This window comes from Labeo rohita, chromosome 9, assembly GCF_022985175.1.
Source record: "Labeo rohita strain BAU-BD-2019 chromosome 9, IGBB_LRoh.1.0, whole genome shotgun sequence".
Classification (NCBI taxonomy): Eukaryota; Metazoa; Chordata; class Actinopteri; order Cypriniformes; family Cyprinidae; genus Labeo; species Labeo rohita.
The window spans coordinates 1,591,317-1,608,921 of record NC_066877.1 but is presented as its reverse complement, the minus strand read 5'-3'; the positions used below and the strand labels follow the sequence as shown (position 1 = coordinate 1,608,921).

Below are 17,605 nucleotides of genomic sequence, written 5' to 3'. Positions count from 1 at the left end.
TTAATGAGGAAATGGATAGTTGTAAAGACATAAGTAAATTGCTAGCAAACGGTGTAGCCATATTTGAGTGCTAGGGTTGACTAAACTCACTTTTAACAAATATATATGTAAATATATACCCTTTCGGTCACACTTTATTTTAAGGCCCAGTTCTCATTATTAACAAACCATTAACTATGGCTTTTGCCTCAATAAACTCCTAATTTGCTGCTTATTAATAGTTAGTTAAGTTCAGGTATTAGATAGGATTAGGGATGTAGAATATGGTCATACAGAACAGGTGCTTTAAAAGTACTAATACACAGCCAAAATGTTAATAATAGATATACTAATAACTAACTAGTTAATAGTGAGAATTGGTTCCTATTCAAAAGTTTTACCAGACTTCTTATCTGGAAGACAAATCAGCACCGGATATTAAATGTTACATTGTGCAATACAAGTGACTAACTGTGAGATAAAGACACTATGAAAAGTCACAGTTACTATATTTTTAATATTATTTTATTTTATAAAAATACCTCTTTCCCAACAAGATTTTTAAATAGTTAAAAATTAAAATAAATTACAAAAATTTAGGCTACATCAATAAAAATAAATAAATAAGGCTACAAAATAAAATAAGGGTACAATGTAATAATTTTAGTATTCATAAAACAGTAATAATTTTAATAATTTTAGGGTACAATGCATAATGTTGCTTGTCTTTCCACAGGTGTCTCTTACTAACTTGCCTCAAGCTGTATATAGTTTAAATATTTGTGAGCTATATGTTTTAATTATTTATGCACCATATTTTGAAATGTGTCCTGTTTGTGCAAATTCAGTTTCTCCAGTTTCAGTTTTTTTTCTACTTTCCCCCCTGTTTGCAATCTATTCTGTTGCCTAATGTTTTTGTCCCCTGAAAAAAAGTAAAGAGAGCGAAGAGAGCTATTGACCTATATCTATTTTATTTGCGTATGTTGTAAATAGACTATAAATCAATAATTCAAAGGACTGTTGACAATGTTTTTTACGATGATTCAGTCAATCAGCTACGCCTCCCAAGATAATTTCATGTATTATTCATAAGCAAAGCCTTCGCCTTAGTAGGATTGGTAAATCTGCTTGCGGGGCGGAGTTGAAGCGCCAGCGCCTGTAGTTGTCCGCTGAAGTGCGTTTCAGAGTCTGAATCATGAAGAACAGAAGAGCTCAATGGGAGTGGTGCGGACATTGTGCAATATGCGAATAGGACACGTTATTTGCGCTCTTGTTGCTTGTGTGAAGTTATAATGCAGCTGCACACGGATCCTGCTGCTGCTGACCTCCATGAAGTGTTCAAGCTCAGATAAAGTCGGACAGATAGTGATAACGGATACCGGAGACATACAGGACAAACCCGCAGATTAAGAGTGTGACTGTGATACTGAAGGAGAGATGGGGAACGCAGGGAGCATGAACCAACACACTGACCCCAGAGGACACCACATGCCCCTCAAACTGCCCATGCCCGAGCCGGCCGAGCTGGAGGAGAGATTTGCGCTCGTTCTGGTCTGTAGTAATGATTTTAAAACTATCAGCCAAAGAACTAGAAAGAAATCTGCACTTTCTTTTGACTTTCTTTGTTGCACTTCTATTTTATTCGGTTCTACTCTATTCTATTCTTGGTAGTGCACATTAGTTCTTCTTTTATGTATTAACAAAGTATCTAGTTTGTAGATTTTTACGTTGCCATTTCACTTTTGGATGCAATTCTGCTCCATTCTGTTAACTTGGCAATAGTTGTTTTTTTTTTTTTTTATTTACATTTAAAAATATATATAAATTTGTTAGACATTTAAATAGATGTTTACTTTGCCATTGTACATTTTGCTGAAATTCTATTAACTTGGTAATAATTATTTCATTTATTTACATTCAAAAATAAGAATATAAAATGGTTTACTTTGCCATTTTACTTTATTCTATTCTATTCTATTCTATTCTATTCTATTCTATTCTATTCTATTCAGCTGGCCACTGTTCTGTTATTTACACTGGTCTGTTGAAAGTTTATAAATCAGTTTTGTGAATGTTTATTAGTCATATAACTGGCCGTGGACGGTCCCATGGTAGACGGTAACCGATGGTAGTACCAGTACTTCAGTATATACTATGGTATTGAATTTAATTATCATATTCATATGCCATAGTATTATTAACTGGTATTTCAAAGAATACAGTGGTACTGCCATGATACAATGTCCAAAATGCTGTGGTACTTTTTGTTTGAATTTCAGGTGTGTCTGTCTAGGGTTTGTGTTCAGAGATGTTTAGTAACCTTTTGTAAATAACTTCAGCTTGGATGAAATAACAAATGCAAATGAATTGCGTTCATTATTATTTCAGTTTAATGTAATTTTGTTCGTAAAGATATTAATAATGGTACTGGCTTTGAGCTGAAAGTGCTGCTAGATGAGTGAATGAAGTTTGCTTATTACAGACTTCCACAAAAGTTTTCTAGAGAATCAATTAACCATATGTCAGATACAGATTAGTTTGTCATTTAATATTGTTTATTATTTAATATCACCATTGTCAAGACATGTCATCACTGGTTTAAACTCTGGCATCATATGCCATTGTCTAGAACAGCTGTTTCCAAACATTCCCTACTTATCTGTTCTTTGTAGCTTAATGCTGACGTGAATATGGTAGAGGAAATGATGTCATGAAGTTGGAATCTACGATTCTTTGCCTCCGTGTGTGTCTGAAGAATGCAAGGAATGTGTTAGATTAGTATGCAGCTACCTGAAGTGTGCTGTGTGTTGAGTTCTGGCCGTCTGCTAGGCCTGGTTTTATGGGGACATATAAATGTAGGTCAGACCTAATGCTTCACTAGCACTAGACAAACCCTTTCAATTAACACACACTCACACAGACTATTCAGAGAGCTAGAGGTTTCTTCAAGGAAAGCGGCTAGTGGCAGAATGGGGGGAGTTCAGTCAGTCCCTAAGGAAATGGAGTTGGTTTGGTTCTCTTTCTTTCACAGACCCTAAGGCTGTGGTTATTTTACCAATTGAGGAGGCCAAACGAGTAGTTTCCATTCAATATCCTCAGGGAGAAAACACTCTCTTTCTCGCTTTTTTACTTTCTATTCATTTGGCCACCTTCTGTCTGTGAGTGTGTAACTTGCTGTCTTTATTTGTGGTCGTTTAATAGCAGTCACAGTGTTCTTGTTGTGGTAATTGCCCCGAGAAACAGGCAGATGAATCCTGGTCTGTCATGGCTGACGTCACTGTCTGGTTCGAGCAGATTGGAAGCTCTTATTCCTAATCTGTGTTTCGAGATCACCTGCCTCTTGATACACATCACACAGAGGACTGCTTGGAAACGTCATTGTCTTGACTTGCTATCATGATCTGCATCAGTGCCTTAACCATGTAAGCATTTTCGCATGTGAGACTAGTAACACAGTAGAATACTTTAGTTACTTTAGTTACTTAAATCTAAATGCTTAGGTGTGGCCAGTGTGATCAAAATTTTAACAATGCCAGTTAAAGGCATCAGTGATGCACATCAAATAGTAAATCAAAAGTTATAAACTGAACAAAAAACAATTTCATTTTTCATTTTGCCTTCCAGTTAATCTCAGTCAAACTGCAGTTGGGTTATTTTGATTAAGTAAAAATAACTAAAAAATATGGCTATCGAACAAAATAAAACAATAAAACTATGATAACATAATAAAAACACATGATTTTAGAAAAAAAATATCTAAAAAAATTAACTCTTCATATATTGCATAGAAAATCTCAACTGCTTGGTTGTTTATAATATTCCATAATTAAAACCATATTATTGACATTGTATTTCAAGTTGATATATTGTACATCTAACTTTACTTGCAGACGTATACTCATGTAAAGCAATATGTTTGCAAATTTCAGCTCTGTGTTTATATTATTGCAAGATTTAAACTATGTAGTTGTAAAGCACTATATGTAAAGTTGAATATATAAGTATATTCAACTTGAACCGCATACAGTATAGTTACATAAAGCTACGTAGTAAATCTCAACTGCTTAATTGTTTACATCATTTCACTACAGTGCATGATGATATTAAGATAGTAAATATTAAAGGGGTCATCGGATGCCCATTTTCCACAAGTTGATATGATTCTTTAGGGTCTTAATGAAAAGTCTGTAATACACTTTGGTTAAAAATTCTCAGTGGTTGTGTAAAACAACACCCTTTTTACCTTTACTTTGAGCTCTGCAAAAATCCCTCATCCCATTCTGAGGGATTGTTCCTTTAAATGCAAATGAGCTCTGCTCGACCCGCCCCTCTCTTCTCTCTGCTGCTCTGAGAGATTGTTTACTTTAGCCACATTTAGCACGTTTAGCCACAAACTTGCTAACTATCACGTTGTTAGAAAAGGTGATTGCAGAAATTCATAAAAAAAAACCTTATACTTCTGCTGTAGGTGAAGCTGGATCATGAATGATTTGTGTGAACATAGACGCATTTATGTAGATTGGGAGGCGCGTTCCCTTCACAAACAAATGTAATCCACTGCATCTTCTGCGGCTCAGATGTCAGGAGTAAATGACGACCACTATGTTCATTATTACATCCAGCAACACAACACCTCAATCGAAGATATTCTTGTCTAATTTACATCCCTGCTCCGGCATCAAAACAATGGAGTGGCGTGACGGCACACCGACAGGCATTGAAGAATGACTCGATTTGAAAAAGCGGTTATTATTTTTACAGATTAATTAAAAACCACTGTATGGATTTTTGTAATAATTGGGTAGATGTGTACATACACTGCCAACACACATTAATGTTCAAACAACATGTAAAAGTGAAGTTTGTATCCGATGACCCCTTTAACATGTCAGAAATCAAAACCTATTTATTAAAAGCGGTAATTATTTATTATTATTTTACATTAGTAAAATGATGAGTAACTGCTAATGACACACCAACAATTTTATTCCCAACACCTCCTAACTGATAATCCTAGTTCACATTTCTTTTTCCAATGATATTTACTCCTAGACTTTTATGCTTAAATGACTGTAAAGCAGCCTTCTGAAGAGCCCTTATGCAGAGTCTAAACTATCTGTAATACAGAGCACACGTCTCCCTGGGAGAAGTGTCCTGTCAGAGACTGGCGGGTGCTCACAGAGATGATGCCTTTTTTCTTGGCAGGCTGTGGTTGAGACATTAGGAACACTTTAGCACTGTAATCGCAGCTTTGAGTGGTATTTACTGCTATTAAAGCCCTGGTGCATGCCAACCCACTGCCCTTTTTCAGTAGTTGCCTTACTGAGTGAGAAAGATCCTTGTAACAGTCGACTTCTGCTTGAGTGCTGCTTTCATCCACGGGTCATTCAGAGAGGAAAATCTGATGAGTAGTAGATATAAAAAGAGGGTTTGATCTTTAAAGTCTAATATAAAGGTCTTGAACCTAAATTACTTAGGGGTCACAAGTCAAGTAGTGTAATCTTCACTGGGGTCAAGTTGGTCAGTTGCAACAAGCACATCTCTGAATTATGACAATTTGTGCAGTTATATAGATAGCTTAGTTCATCTGCACACAGACTCCGACCTAGGCTACAATTATAATTGCAACTTGAAAAAAATAAATGGGTCATCCCGTGTCAACTCAACCAGAGGTCCCAGGCTCAAATTTTTGATCTTGCTATTATTTATTCTGAAGAAAGATAGACATGCATAGTGATGCATGCAAACTTCAGAGAAAAACTTGAAAAGTGCTGTTTCTCCATTTTTGAATGGTCACCATTGGCACATAATGCAACAAATATTGCTGAAGTCAACAGATTTTACTAATAGAACTACTAATCTCTGTGTAAAAATAAAATAATTATGCTGCCATCTTTTTCAAGTCATTTTTGCCGCCCTGTATATTGCCATTTTGACCTCCCTCTACAAATTAGTGGATTACTCAGTAAATAATTATCCATGACATTTAATATTCTGGCTTTCATCACTATACATGTCTATCTTTTTTCAGAAAAAAAAAAATTAGCAAAATCAAAAATTTGAGCCGGGGGAAGTTTTTGAAATTTGGTTAATTTGACATGGAATGTTTACTGTTTAGCATTCTTTGAAGCTGACCTGTGTAGTATCATTAGCTTCATTGTCGTTCGTTTGGGCAGTAGAGGTGATATTTCTTAATCTGCTTTTATGATCTTGCTTGTTCTCAGACTTCATGAGTAGCCTTTGCCATGTTCTAACTTGTTTCGTGGTGATGGAAAGATGTTTTGAGTCCAACTGGGTCAGAATGATTTTCAGCTCATAATGTTTTGTGGAGTTGGCATTTTTTTTATTCCATTAGTTAGATCCTGACATTAAATGCTAGATTTTGAAGTCTCAGGGATTCTGTGTGTTTAGGGTTTTTTAGGTCATACTTTGGTTTTGGCTGAAAGTTGTAGAAAACATTGATTGTCCAATTTAGGAGATCAGACTTATTCTAAGTATATCATAATTCACAAATTTTATGAGAGTTTTGCAATTTTTACAACTTGACTTATTTAGTCTAAAATACAGATTTGACCCCAAATGTAATATATACTGTATGAAAATAGTAAAATAGGTAAATGGTTGAAAGTCAAGCTACATAGTTGATGATTTAGCCTTGTTGATTTTAATTTCCATTTTTTTTTTTTTCTTTGATAATTGGTATTTATTTAAAAAAAAAAAGTGCCATGGAACACAAAAGAGTGCAGTTTCATGTAAAGTGCCATAAGCCGCTCACCCTCAGTCAACATTATCATCTAATATATCTATTACTCATCTAATACAGTAAAGGGAGTGTCTTTTAAACTAATGTCCACTGTGAAAACCCTTTTATTCTTGTTGCATGTTTCATACTGCAGTACTATTCAGAAATCAGAGCTCACAGTAACACAATATGTGACCTCAGCCATGAAAATGAGGCTTTTTGCTATTTGACTTTGTGTGTAGTGTTTTTTGATGTTACCATGTTTTCTCTTATACCAGTTTATTCTGCAGAGACAAATATAACAGGTCTAGTGGAACAAAAAGATAGCCTTCACTTTTAAAAGCATCTAGTGTTAGAACTCTAAAGGTATTTTAAATCTGCTATTGGTTTGGATAAATAGGTAGTCCTTCTCTAAACTCACTGCAGTAGTTAGTTGGAAAGTTAAAAAAAGTGGTTTGATAGTGAAACAGTTTGGCTTACATATCACACATTATAGGAGAATATAGGAGGATATATTAAAATTACACACACTTCACTCTTTATCAGTTCAAACCATCTTATTTTAAGTTACATAGTTTTTTTTAACAGTTTCAATAATTGTACTGGTTAACCCGGTGTAGTATCTTGTTTTTTGTTGGTTGCTTGGTATCAGTTTCATTCGTTATCCAGCGGCCTTTTTTCTTTAGAGTAGCTTGGCAATATATATGTTTTTGGCTGGAATAGATTCAGCTGGAGAGTGGATATCTCTATTTAAATGTAGCCCCAGCCATGTTTGTGATTGAGCAAGGTCTCCCAGACTCAAAAGTGCAGCCGTGCATTAGAGTGGTTACCATAGCGGTCTCACGCTGCTGTTCACCATTTCTGCATGGTAAAGAACGACGGTGGGTTTCACTATGGCTTTAAAGAGGAATGTGTCTCACAATGCAGGTTTATTGCTTGTAAAAAGACAGTCAGGTTTGCCATGAGCAATTAATCTAAGAGACAACAGGTTAACCCTTGCTTCAAAACACAAGACTGACCTTGATGAAAACAAGTCATTTAGACTTTTAGGTGGAATTTAAGATTAAAAGGTGAAAGATAAAAATAATATTGTACAGATTCATTTTCACCCTTTAAAAATGACCTCATGAGCTTGACTAAAGCCATGCACAGATGGCTCCGTTTATAAGTGAATTGTGGTGTTTGTCTACCTCATCTTACCCACACATTATGCAATGTGTCGCTGAATCTACCATTGTAAAGTCAGACGTTAGATTTCCTATCAGCTAGAAAAATCTAGACCACCAAGCCCCCTAATATGAGTCACGTGTTGGCTTACTGTCTAAGATTTCTCGTTGGGCTGCAAGAAGGTGACTTATGTCTGTAAAAATGCAGTAGTTTTTCCATGAATCCCTCGATGGAAACGCTGCAGTAACACCCTCTCTTGCACTATACTGCCTCTTATAGGATTCTGCTGGAGTGAATAGGATTGTATTACTCATTTACAGTACACAGATCACTACACTGAAAGAGCTTGATTTAAGAAGTGGGTTAATAGGATATTTGTTCTTCTGTAATATTATGCCTTGAGTCTTTTTTGAGTCTGATTGTGAGGTTGTGTGTGAATATTACAGGGTTAAACATCCAAAGCAAAAGATTGCTTAACAATACTTTTAGCCTGATCGGAGTTACCCAAACTGGAATTTGTGAATCCCTGAGGGTTTGTGAGAGAAAAACTGTAGGGGGTCTGTGAGTTGATGAAAAGCTAATTATTAAAGTCAAATGTAATGTTTTTAAATGAAATAAAAAAGGGGGGTGCACAATAAATAAAAATAAAACTGAAATGGCAATGCAGCTTAGACGTTTTACCGTTAAGAAATTACTGTCAGGATTTACTAAAAATACAGAGTGAAAATTTAGCAATGAAAAGGCAGTCATTTTTGTGGTGGACCTTACTGAATATGCATTTTTAGGAGTTTTACTTTCAGATGCAAAATTTATGGGAGGAGAGTAAAGGAATCATGCAATATGATTTACTAAGGTTTGCGATAATCAGTGTACTGTATTTGCACCATCATAGAACACCCACAAAAAGCATCTTAAAGGACAAGTCCACTTCCAGAACAAAAATTAACAGATAACTTACTCACCCCCTTGTCATCCAAGATGTTCATGTCTTTCTTTCTTCAGTCAATAAAAAGCTATGTTTCTTGAGGAAAACATTTCAGGAATCTTCTCCATATAATGGACTTCAATGGTGTCCCCAAGTTTGAACTTCCAAAATGCAGTTTTGCACTATTGAAGTCCATTATATGGAGATAATTTCTATTTTTTTCCCTCAAGAAACAATTTCTTATCGACTAAAGAAAGACACAGACATCTTAGACAAGGTAGTGAGTAAATTATCTGTAAATTTTTGTTCTGGAAGTAAACTTGGCTAACATGGCTATGATTGTAGCTAATTCCCACTGATCTTGGTAAATTTCATTGGTAATTATAGAAATGATCCAGCTGTGTCTGTTTGCGTTGATCTTTGCATTGTCAGTAGATCACCAAATTTCCACTACCATCAGTGCTTTATGGGACAATCGGTCTCACGTTAGTTTGTGCTGTTTAGTAAATCTGGCCCTTGGTCTACTGTGCTGTGTATATGTTTCACAGTGAAGCACAGCACTGTTCACGTGAGCAGCTCACAATCCAGTCTTTTCAGCAACTCAGAGTATCTCAGTTCATGCAGTAAATGCAGCAAACTTCATCTCTGCATGTGCTATGAGTTTAAAGTGGTTGCCTCATCAACAAAAGTACCACTGCTAGTGACTGCTAGTGGGATCATTGCACACACAAAATGACATTTGCATTTGTCTGGATGTTTTGCAAGAGATGCAAATGATGCTTTTCTGAAGGCACTTTATTTAGATACAAGCAAACGTCAAATTATAGTGTAACCAAGAGCACGCACGGATTTTAAGGCCTATTCACACCAAGATCGACAGCTATAAAGATTTAGAGTCCACACCAGCATTCTGTTTATTATAAGCATGTGTTGCTGATATTTCATCTCCCACTTAAATGCTCAAGCTCGTTTCGGTTGAGTTTGAATTTTATTAGACATAAAAAGTGGCAATACAGCTGTATTACACTTCTTTGTCAAGGATAACACAATAAAGTACCAAGACATTTGATTCTTGCTATTAGAAGAAAACAAAACAAAACAAAAAAAATTCTAAAAGTGATTTCAACAATTTTATTCCTCATTATTGTTAACTTGTGGTGTGGATTCTGTTATTATAAAATTAGAACAAGTAATTAAATAATTAATTTTCTTAATAACATATTATTACATTATATTTAACGTTATCATCCTTGGCGTGAAAAGGGCAGTGTATGAATAGGTACTTTTTTTAGTTGCAGAAATGTAGGTAGAAGTATATATTTCCAATGAACCTGGGTGGAACAGATTACATAATTTTCTCTTGAAAGAATTCAGTGAGAAATGTTTGAGCTCATATTATGTTCTCTTCTGACTGCAGACTTTGGCAGATGTGAGCACAGTGTTGAGAAGTCTTGAGAAACCCATCTGAGATTAGTAAGGTCTTTTTCTCCATTTGCTCTCAAATTGATCTCATTATTGTCTAGAAGAAACAATTGAGATATTAAAGAGATCTAGTTTGTGATTGTCGTCTTTCTTTGAGTACACGTTGTACTGATTTTCGTATCATGGTTATCACAGTTACCTCATTCAACTGTGATTGTGGTTGATGCATTTGATCTCTCAGTTTGATTGTCTTCATGTTTAATCATCTGAAGAGAAGGAAAGGCCGTTTTTTTCGAGCGGTGTGCGGGCCACACAGAGTGAGCCGAGTCTTGAGCCCGGTATTAAAGGATCAGTCAGCGTGCTTTTGTTAGCCAGATGCTGTGAATTAAACACTGAGGCTGTTTTTCCTGTAAAGAGGGGGCGATTTCCCCCCTATACGGGCTTTACAGAATCCCCTCTGAGAATTTAGCTCTGGTTAAAAATAGAGAGAATGATCCTAATGAACAAAGAAACTTCACAGTCAAACTGAAGTTGTGTTTGCTGAGTTATGAAAAAAGTAAGAAGATTTTCAGACAATATCTCTATTTTTGCTTGAGTAACAAAAAAACGAGCAACGTTTGTGTAGGCTCCTACAGTAGCTTACAATCTTGACATCAAAAAAGCTATTGATAATTTTCCCCTTGGCATTTTCCACAACATGACAGAATAACAATGTATTGAGTGCTAAATAGTGGTTTTTCAGCAACACTGAAAGAGTTAACTGAAACAACCTTTATTTTTAATATGCTTTATACAGTATAAATAGCAGTTTCAAAGCAGCTTTGTATTAACAGAATCAATGATGCAAACCTCAACGTAACTTACAATGATATTAAACCACTGTTTTGACCAACAAAAAACATTATTTATCCGTTACAACATATAAAAACACACTGATCCAGCCACTGTTTAACCTCGTTCTAGGAACGCTGTGCATGGCTGACTCATGTCTGTGCGTAGGTTTAATCTTATTATGTTCACTTGTTATCCAACAGCTTCCCAAAAGTCTTGTGTTCCTATTATATTCTAATTTTAGTTTGGAGGACACAATTCATACACATTATTTTGAACATTTGACTCATAATCTTCTTCTGTGACACCCTTCCCAGTGTGATAACTAGCCCCATCTCCTTTATATGTAAATGCGTACTACTACTGTACTTAATGTCAATTGTTCAATTGAAGAATAAGGCCATTATATGTCAAACATGCTGTTGAACAACAATGGAGACGGGGAACATATGTACACGAAGCGTCAAGAGTGACCACTGGTGCAAGACAATACGTGGAAAACAGTAGATGACATCAGCAGAGTACATCATAATGAGCTCATAACTATGCCATAATACTGTAATATTTGTCATTTAACAATCTTCTTGTGCTTCAGACAACAACATTTACAGTGTTTGCAAAGCAGAATTGTATTAATATTCTAGTTATGGAGTTTGTTATAAAGCTGTAAGTCCATTAAATGATTTAAATCCACAACATGTCCAATTAAAGGATTAGTTCACTTCCAGAATAAAAATTTCCTGATAATGTACTCACCCCTATGTCATCCAAGATGTTCATGTCTTTCTTTCTTTAGTCAAAAAGAATTTAAGGTTTTTAAGGAAAACATTCAAGGATTTTTCTCCAGATAATTGGACTTCAATGGGAGTCAACGAGTTGAAGTTTCAGAGTAGCTTCAAATGCTCTTCATAAGAGTTTTATCTAGCAAAAGAATTGAAAAGTAAATTTATATACTTTTTAACCACGTAGGGTAGGGCGAAAAACTTCATCTCATTTTCTCCTCCAGCTTTAAAATTGTTCGACATTGTTATTTACTTTTTTTTGTAAAGAGCGTTTGACTTTCTTTGCACTTTCACTTTGTAAAAACAGGTCAGTACTTCCGCCTATGTCACACGTGCATGATTACGTAATGCATGAAATCAAGCTAGTGGAAGACGAGCATTTGTGGCTAAAAAAGTATGTAAATTTTAATATTGTTTTTAGAAAATGATGATGTTTTACCAGTTCAGACACTGATTCCTTGGCTGGCATCGTGTAGAGACCGTTTGAAGCTGCACTGAAACTGCAGTTTGGACCTTGGGCACCATTGAAGCCCACTATATGGAATCCTGAAAAATTCTGAAATGTTTTCCTCAAAAACATTAAATTCTTTTCGACTGAAGAAAGAAAAACATGAACATCTTGGATGACATGGGGGTGAGTAAATTAGCAGGAAATTTTTATTCTGAAAGTGAACTAATCCTTTAATTTAGTGGAAAGACTCCATTTAAAGTGTTCTGAAGATTATTTCAGTTTTAGGTGTACTTTTTGTATTTGTTTTTTGTAACCTTAATACTGAAATTTGAAAGCCTTCCACTGACTGAAATGATAAACATTGATGTCACTGTAGTAGGTAATTGAGAATTGAGAAACTGCATTTGCTAACTTAATTGTTTTGGCATTGGTATGAAAAAAAAATGTGTTTCCACAAAAATATAAAACAGCACTGTTTTCAACATTGATAATAATAACTGTGACCCTGGCCCACAAGACCAGTCATAAGTAGCATGGGTATATTTTTAGCAATTAGCAAATAGCAATATTTTGTAGATTTTTCTTTCATGCCAAAAATCATTAGGATATTAAGTAAAGATCATGTTCCACAAAAATATTTGGCAAATTTTCTACCTTAAATATATCAAAACTTGTATGCTTATGCATTGTTAAGAACTTCATTTGAACAACACAAAAGGCGATTTTCTCAATATTTTCTCAATGTCAGCTAAATTTCACTAAATTTAAAATAATTTACCCTTATGACTGGTTTTGTGGTCCGGGGTCACAAAGGGTTCTTAAGCAGCAAATCAGCATAGAATGATTTCTGAAGGTTCATGTGACTGAAGTAATGGTTACTGAAAATGAACAGTTCACTCTTCTCTGCTTTGCCAACACATATATTTGCTAGAATATACAAGTCTATTTTTGTAAATGTGATTTTTGCTTTTTTGTGTGATTTTTTTTTTTTTTTTTAGTTCAGTAAAGTATGAAAATCTATCAATGGATAGTTTACAGCATTTTCTACTGTTTAAGCAAAGTTGTGTTTGCCTGCTTTGTTTGTGTGATCAGTATTGTGGTCACAGCCCTGTTCTCCTGCTGACTCTTAATGAATCTAAATGAACAATAGCTGCTCACCCTTCAGCAGACGCTTGAAAACAGCTGTGGGTCCTGTGCAGCAGCCAGACAAACACACACTTTTTATTCACTCTCAGAGCTGAGCCTGGCACGAGCCTACAGTACCTTTCACTCCTCTCTTCTGTCTGTCCATCCATCCGTCCATCCATGGTCCCACAGGGTCGTTTAGGGTCTTTGAGGTCTTTGTGGCAGACTGTTCTCTGAGCTAATTAGCCGTAGCAGGGAAGAATATCAACTCTAGCTGGAGGGAAGAGAGAAAGGCCAGTGATTTTTGTTGAAGTACTAAAATAATTAAAAATAAAATTTAAGATATATATATATATATATATATATATATATATATATATATATATATATATTTTTTTTTTTTTTTTTTAATTTTTAAAAACCGAGTTATGTGTTTTTGTAAATAAACTCAAAAATGAAAACTGAAAAAATAAAAAAAGCTAATATACTGATACACATATACACATAATATTTAAAGAAGTATTAAAAACTATTGTCAAAAGTGTTATTAACTAAACTAGTATGAAATATAAAAACAAAAAAAAAAATGTTTTATTGTTTAATTGTTTTCATTAACTGATATAAAATAGAAATATTTAATGAAAAATTGTAAACAACCAAAAAAAAATGGAAGTGTTGCACTAGCAACTACATGAAATATAGCAATATTATAATTCATAAGTCTATGACATTCTGGGTTTTAGTATGACCAAAATGAGATGTAACTTGAGTTTCAAGTCCAACGCAAATATAAATGAAAGTGAAACAAGTTTTCATGAGGAAAAAAAAAATAATCATATGCATATCAATAAAAATGGTAGTATAAAAATAACATCTAAATTAACTTGTTTCGTGCAAGTTAAAAATATTTATTTAACATCGCAAAAACAACCTAAAGACTTTTTTCCAACAAAACACATTTTTGTGATTTCTAGTATAGTACCACCTCAGCAGCATTACAGCAGGTGTGTTGATTCCCGTCACCTTCTGATAACATCACACTCTCTGATAGCAAGCGGCAAACCTAAGAGACCTTATAAGACCTCATAAAATCTAAGGGTCCACTTCACCCCGTTTTACAGCTGTTTTATTGCCACGAAAGACCTGCGCGATCAGTAGACGTTATAAGTAACTGTGTACTGATTAACTCTAAGTGCCCCACATTGTCGACTGGCTCTATTGTCTCATGTATTATGTCACTTAGTGTTTTGAGCACGAGGAGATGATGTCACGGGCCGGTCTGGCATCTTCATTAGTGAACAGTGACTGCTCAGACTGGATGCTGGGCTTTCTGCCCTCATCATTGTCATGCAGTGCATTATGGGAGCTCTCAGGATGACGGCGTCGGCCAAGGTGACAGCTGCGAGAAACTCCAGCGTGGCCTGAGCTCCGTGCACAGATGGCGTGGAAGTGTGTGTGGGTGTTTTCTTTGGCCAGGCGATGTGTTTGTGAATCCAGATGTTACTCTGACTGTACAAAAGCATCGGAGTACTTAATTACTCTAAGAGAGAGGGATGAAGAAAAGAGGGAATACAATTGTTGAATAACTGGTTTGTATAGACCCAGCTTGACAAATGCAAGTTCCTGTTATCTGATCTTAGGGAGGTTTGTTTTTGTGCCGTTTCAGTACAGATATTTGGTGTCCTTGTTCTCACAATGCAGCATAAGAGAAACAAGGTTTGTCTGAGTTAGAAGTCTGCCTCACATTGCAGCTTATTCTGGTCAGGAACTGTCTACGTAGACAGCAAGAGACTGTCTGACGAACATGTAAAGCAAACAAAATGCAGTTTGCTTTTAAAAATGACAATTGACATACATGTGTGTCCAATGATACCTTGTTTAAAAGAAACTAAACTGATTTGACCTTTAGATCTTGACTCACATAGGGTTGCCAGACATGCAAATTTCTATGAAAAGTATTCTGTTTAAGAGTAAGTGTTTTCACAATACATGCTTCTCAATACAATTCAGCAAAACTGAAAAAGCGTACCTATACATATGAATTGCTGCAGTTTCCTGTTGAAATTAACACTAGAGGCAGTAAAACTCTGACAACTTCTATTCCTTTTCACACAAAGTATGATTTACAGGTCCACAGTTTTGATTAATAAAACCTAATATTCACACAATTACATGAAGAATATTATTATGTTATGACTTCAAAACAATTTTAACATGCTGCTAGTTTTGAAAACTGATACTTTTGATCGTTAGCTTCACAGATACAGCTTCACATGGGTTTTCTTGTATGTTTGCTTGGTAGCTCATGCAATACGGCACTGCACTTGAGTGATGAATAGCTCCGGTAGGGGAGAGTGGGGTAAGATGAGCCATTTTTTACTTATGTGGTCCTCAAGATATGGGACAATGAGGCAGAAGTACGATAAAAGTATCAATAGTATTTTCAGGATGTTTTCTATCATTTTAAATTATCAGAATGTATCTGTGACAAAACTCTATGGCAAAGGTTCTTGTAAATAAAATGTTCCTGTGGCTCAATTTGCCCCAGTTTAGGGGTGAGTTGACCCGAGTCAGTGAGTAAGATGAACCATCTGGGTAAAAACTGACCATCTGACTGAATCTAATTCAAACCCATGTGAAATTTGTGAAAGATATTTTACCTCTTTTTAAAACTGGCTTAATAATCAAATTTAATTTTACAAACAGTCATATTTCTTTTCTTAAAGCTAACCAAAACTAAATAAAACCAATCAAATTAAGTTTAATTTTCAGTCTTTATTTGTTTGGATTTCTGAAACAATGTGTTGAACACCAAAGTTTTAACCTTCCCAAAAACAGATTAGCAGAGTGTTTGTGGAGTAAAATTAAATAAAAACTGAATTAGAATGTCACTGAAAGTAATAAACATTTTAGTCAAAAGATTCTTGGAATTGTAGCTTTTCTGCAATGCCGAACAGACCATTAGGGACTACAGGTGGACAGATATATTTGATTATAATGTGATGAAAAGCGTTGTCTGGCTCTCAGAAAAGGATTTGGAACACTTGTACACTCTCCATAAATAAAATACAAATAATATGTATATATGATAAACTAAACCAGTTGTGTAAAGTCACATTAAAATACCAGTTTACACTTTATAAATTTGGTGGGGTAAGTTAAAGTGTTGGCTCAACTTACCCCACAGCATTTGGCTCACTTTGCCTCATAGCTGGCATTTTAGGGGGAAAAAAACCAGCTAGCTTACCAATTCAGGCTAATATTTAGCTAAATGATTTGCATGATTTTGCTAATCATTTTGCTAAATCACCTATATGCATCATAAAATATAGTTAGACCTGGATACATTTACTTTGATGTAACAGCCATTACATCTGTTATGCTAAAATTTTACTTTGACAAGCCAAAAACAGTTTTTAAAATAATGCCTTCCACTCCTCCCATGTGTTTCTCCTTTTCACAGTCTGGAGAAATTATGTGTGATTCCAAAATACATGGTCACATGACAGTAAAAGTGTACAGTTACCAAGATACAGGGGTTAGATCAATTTACCAGCTGGCTCAACTTACCCCACTCTCCCCTACTAATCCAGTCAATCTACAGTTTTAACAAAACAGTTCAAACCTGCATATAAGGAAGTTAAAATAACACAGTTTTTATATCTGTTTTGCATTTGTTAACACTATCGGGTAGGTTTAGAGTTGGGTTTTGAGTAGGGGATATTTCCAACATGATAGAGCATAATCTTTTAGCGTGCCAGGGTGATGTATTGAACCTGTGTTTTAGCACCACTGTCTGGATATTTCACCTTGAACCTTCTGTGAAACATGAAGTAAGGTCCATAAAAAAAGGTGTTGCAGAAATATTTAAAGGCACGTATTTCCAATGAGCCTGGGTTACACAATAGCAACATTTTATTAGCTGGTACTAGTAATTTACCAGTAATTTATACAGCAAATATTTGTGACTATTTATTTATTTATTGTCTATTGGCTTGTATTTAAACTACAATAATTAATGCAGTATCAGATGTCCTGTCCATTACTATGGTTCAAATTTCAATTCAAATTCAGTTTCACATTTAAACACTGTTGTCAATCCAGAAGTTTTTCCAGTGTGTGCTTGAAAAGTTTGATTTGAGTTGTTAATCTGTTATAGGTTTATACAGAACATGAAAAAA

The 17,605-nt window shown here is 35.1% G+C and overlaps 1 protein-coding gene across 7 annotated transcripts in view; it reads left to right on the top strand.

Moving 5' to 3' along the window:
• The first annotated feature begins 1,136 nt into the window (after positions 1-1,136).
• The window catches only part of fmnl2a (formin-like 2a), a 78,523-nt gene continuing 62,054 nt past the window's right edge, over positions 1,137-17,605 (top strand). For 4 of the 7 annotated variants that reach the window (XM_051119254.1, XM_051119257.1, XM_051119258.1 and 1 more), the window contains exon 1: positions 1,138-1,530. In XM_051119254.1, coding sequence (XP_050975211.1) covers positions 1,417-1,530 — 114 coding nt within the window. In that variant the 5' untranslated portion in view covers positions 1,138-1,416. Of the gene's footprint in view, positions 1,531-17,605 lie in introns of all 7 variants that reach the window. The other 3 variants (XM_051119253.1, XM_051119255.1, XM_051119256.1) reach the window with 1 other exon arrangement.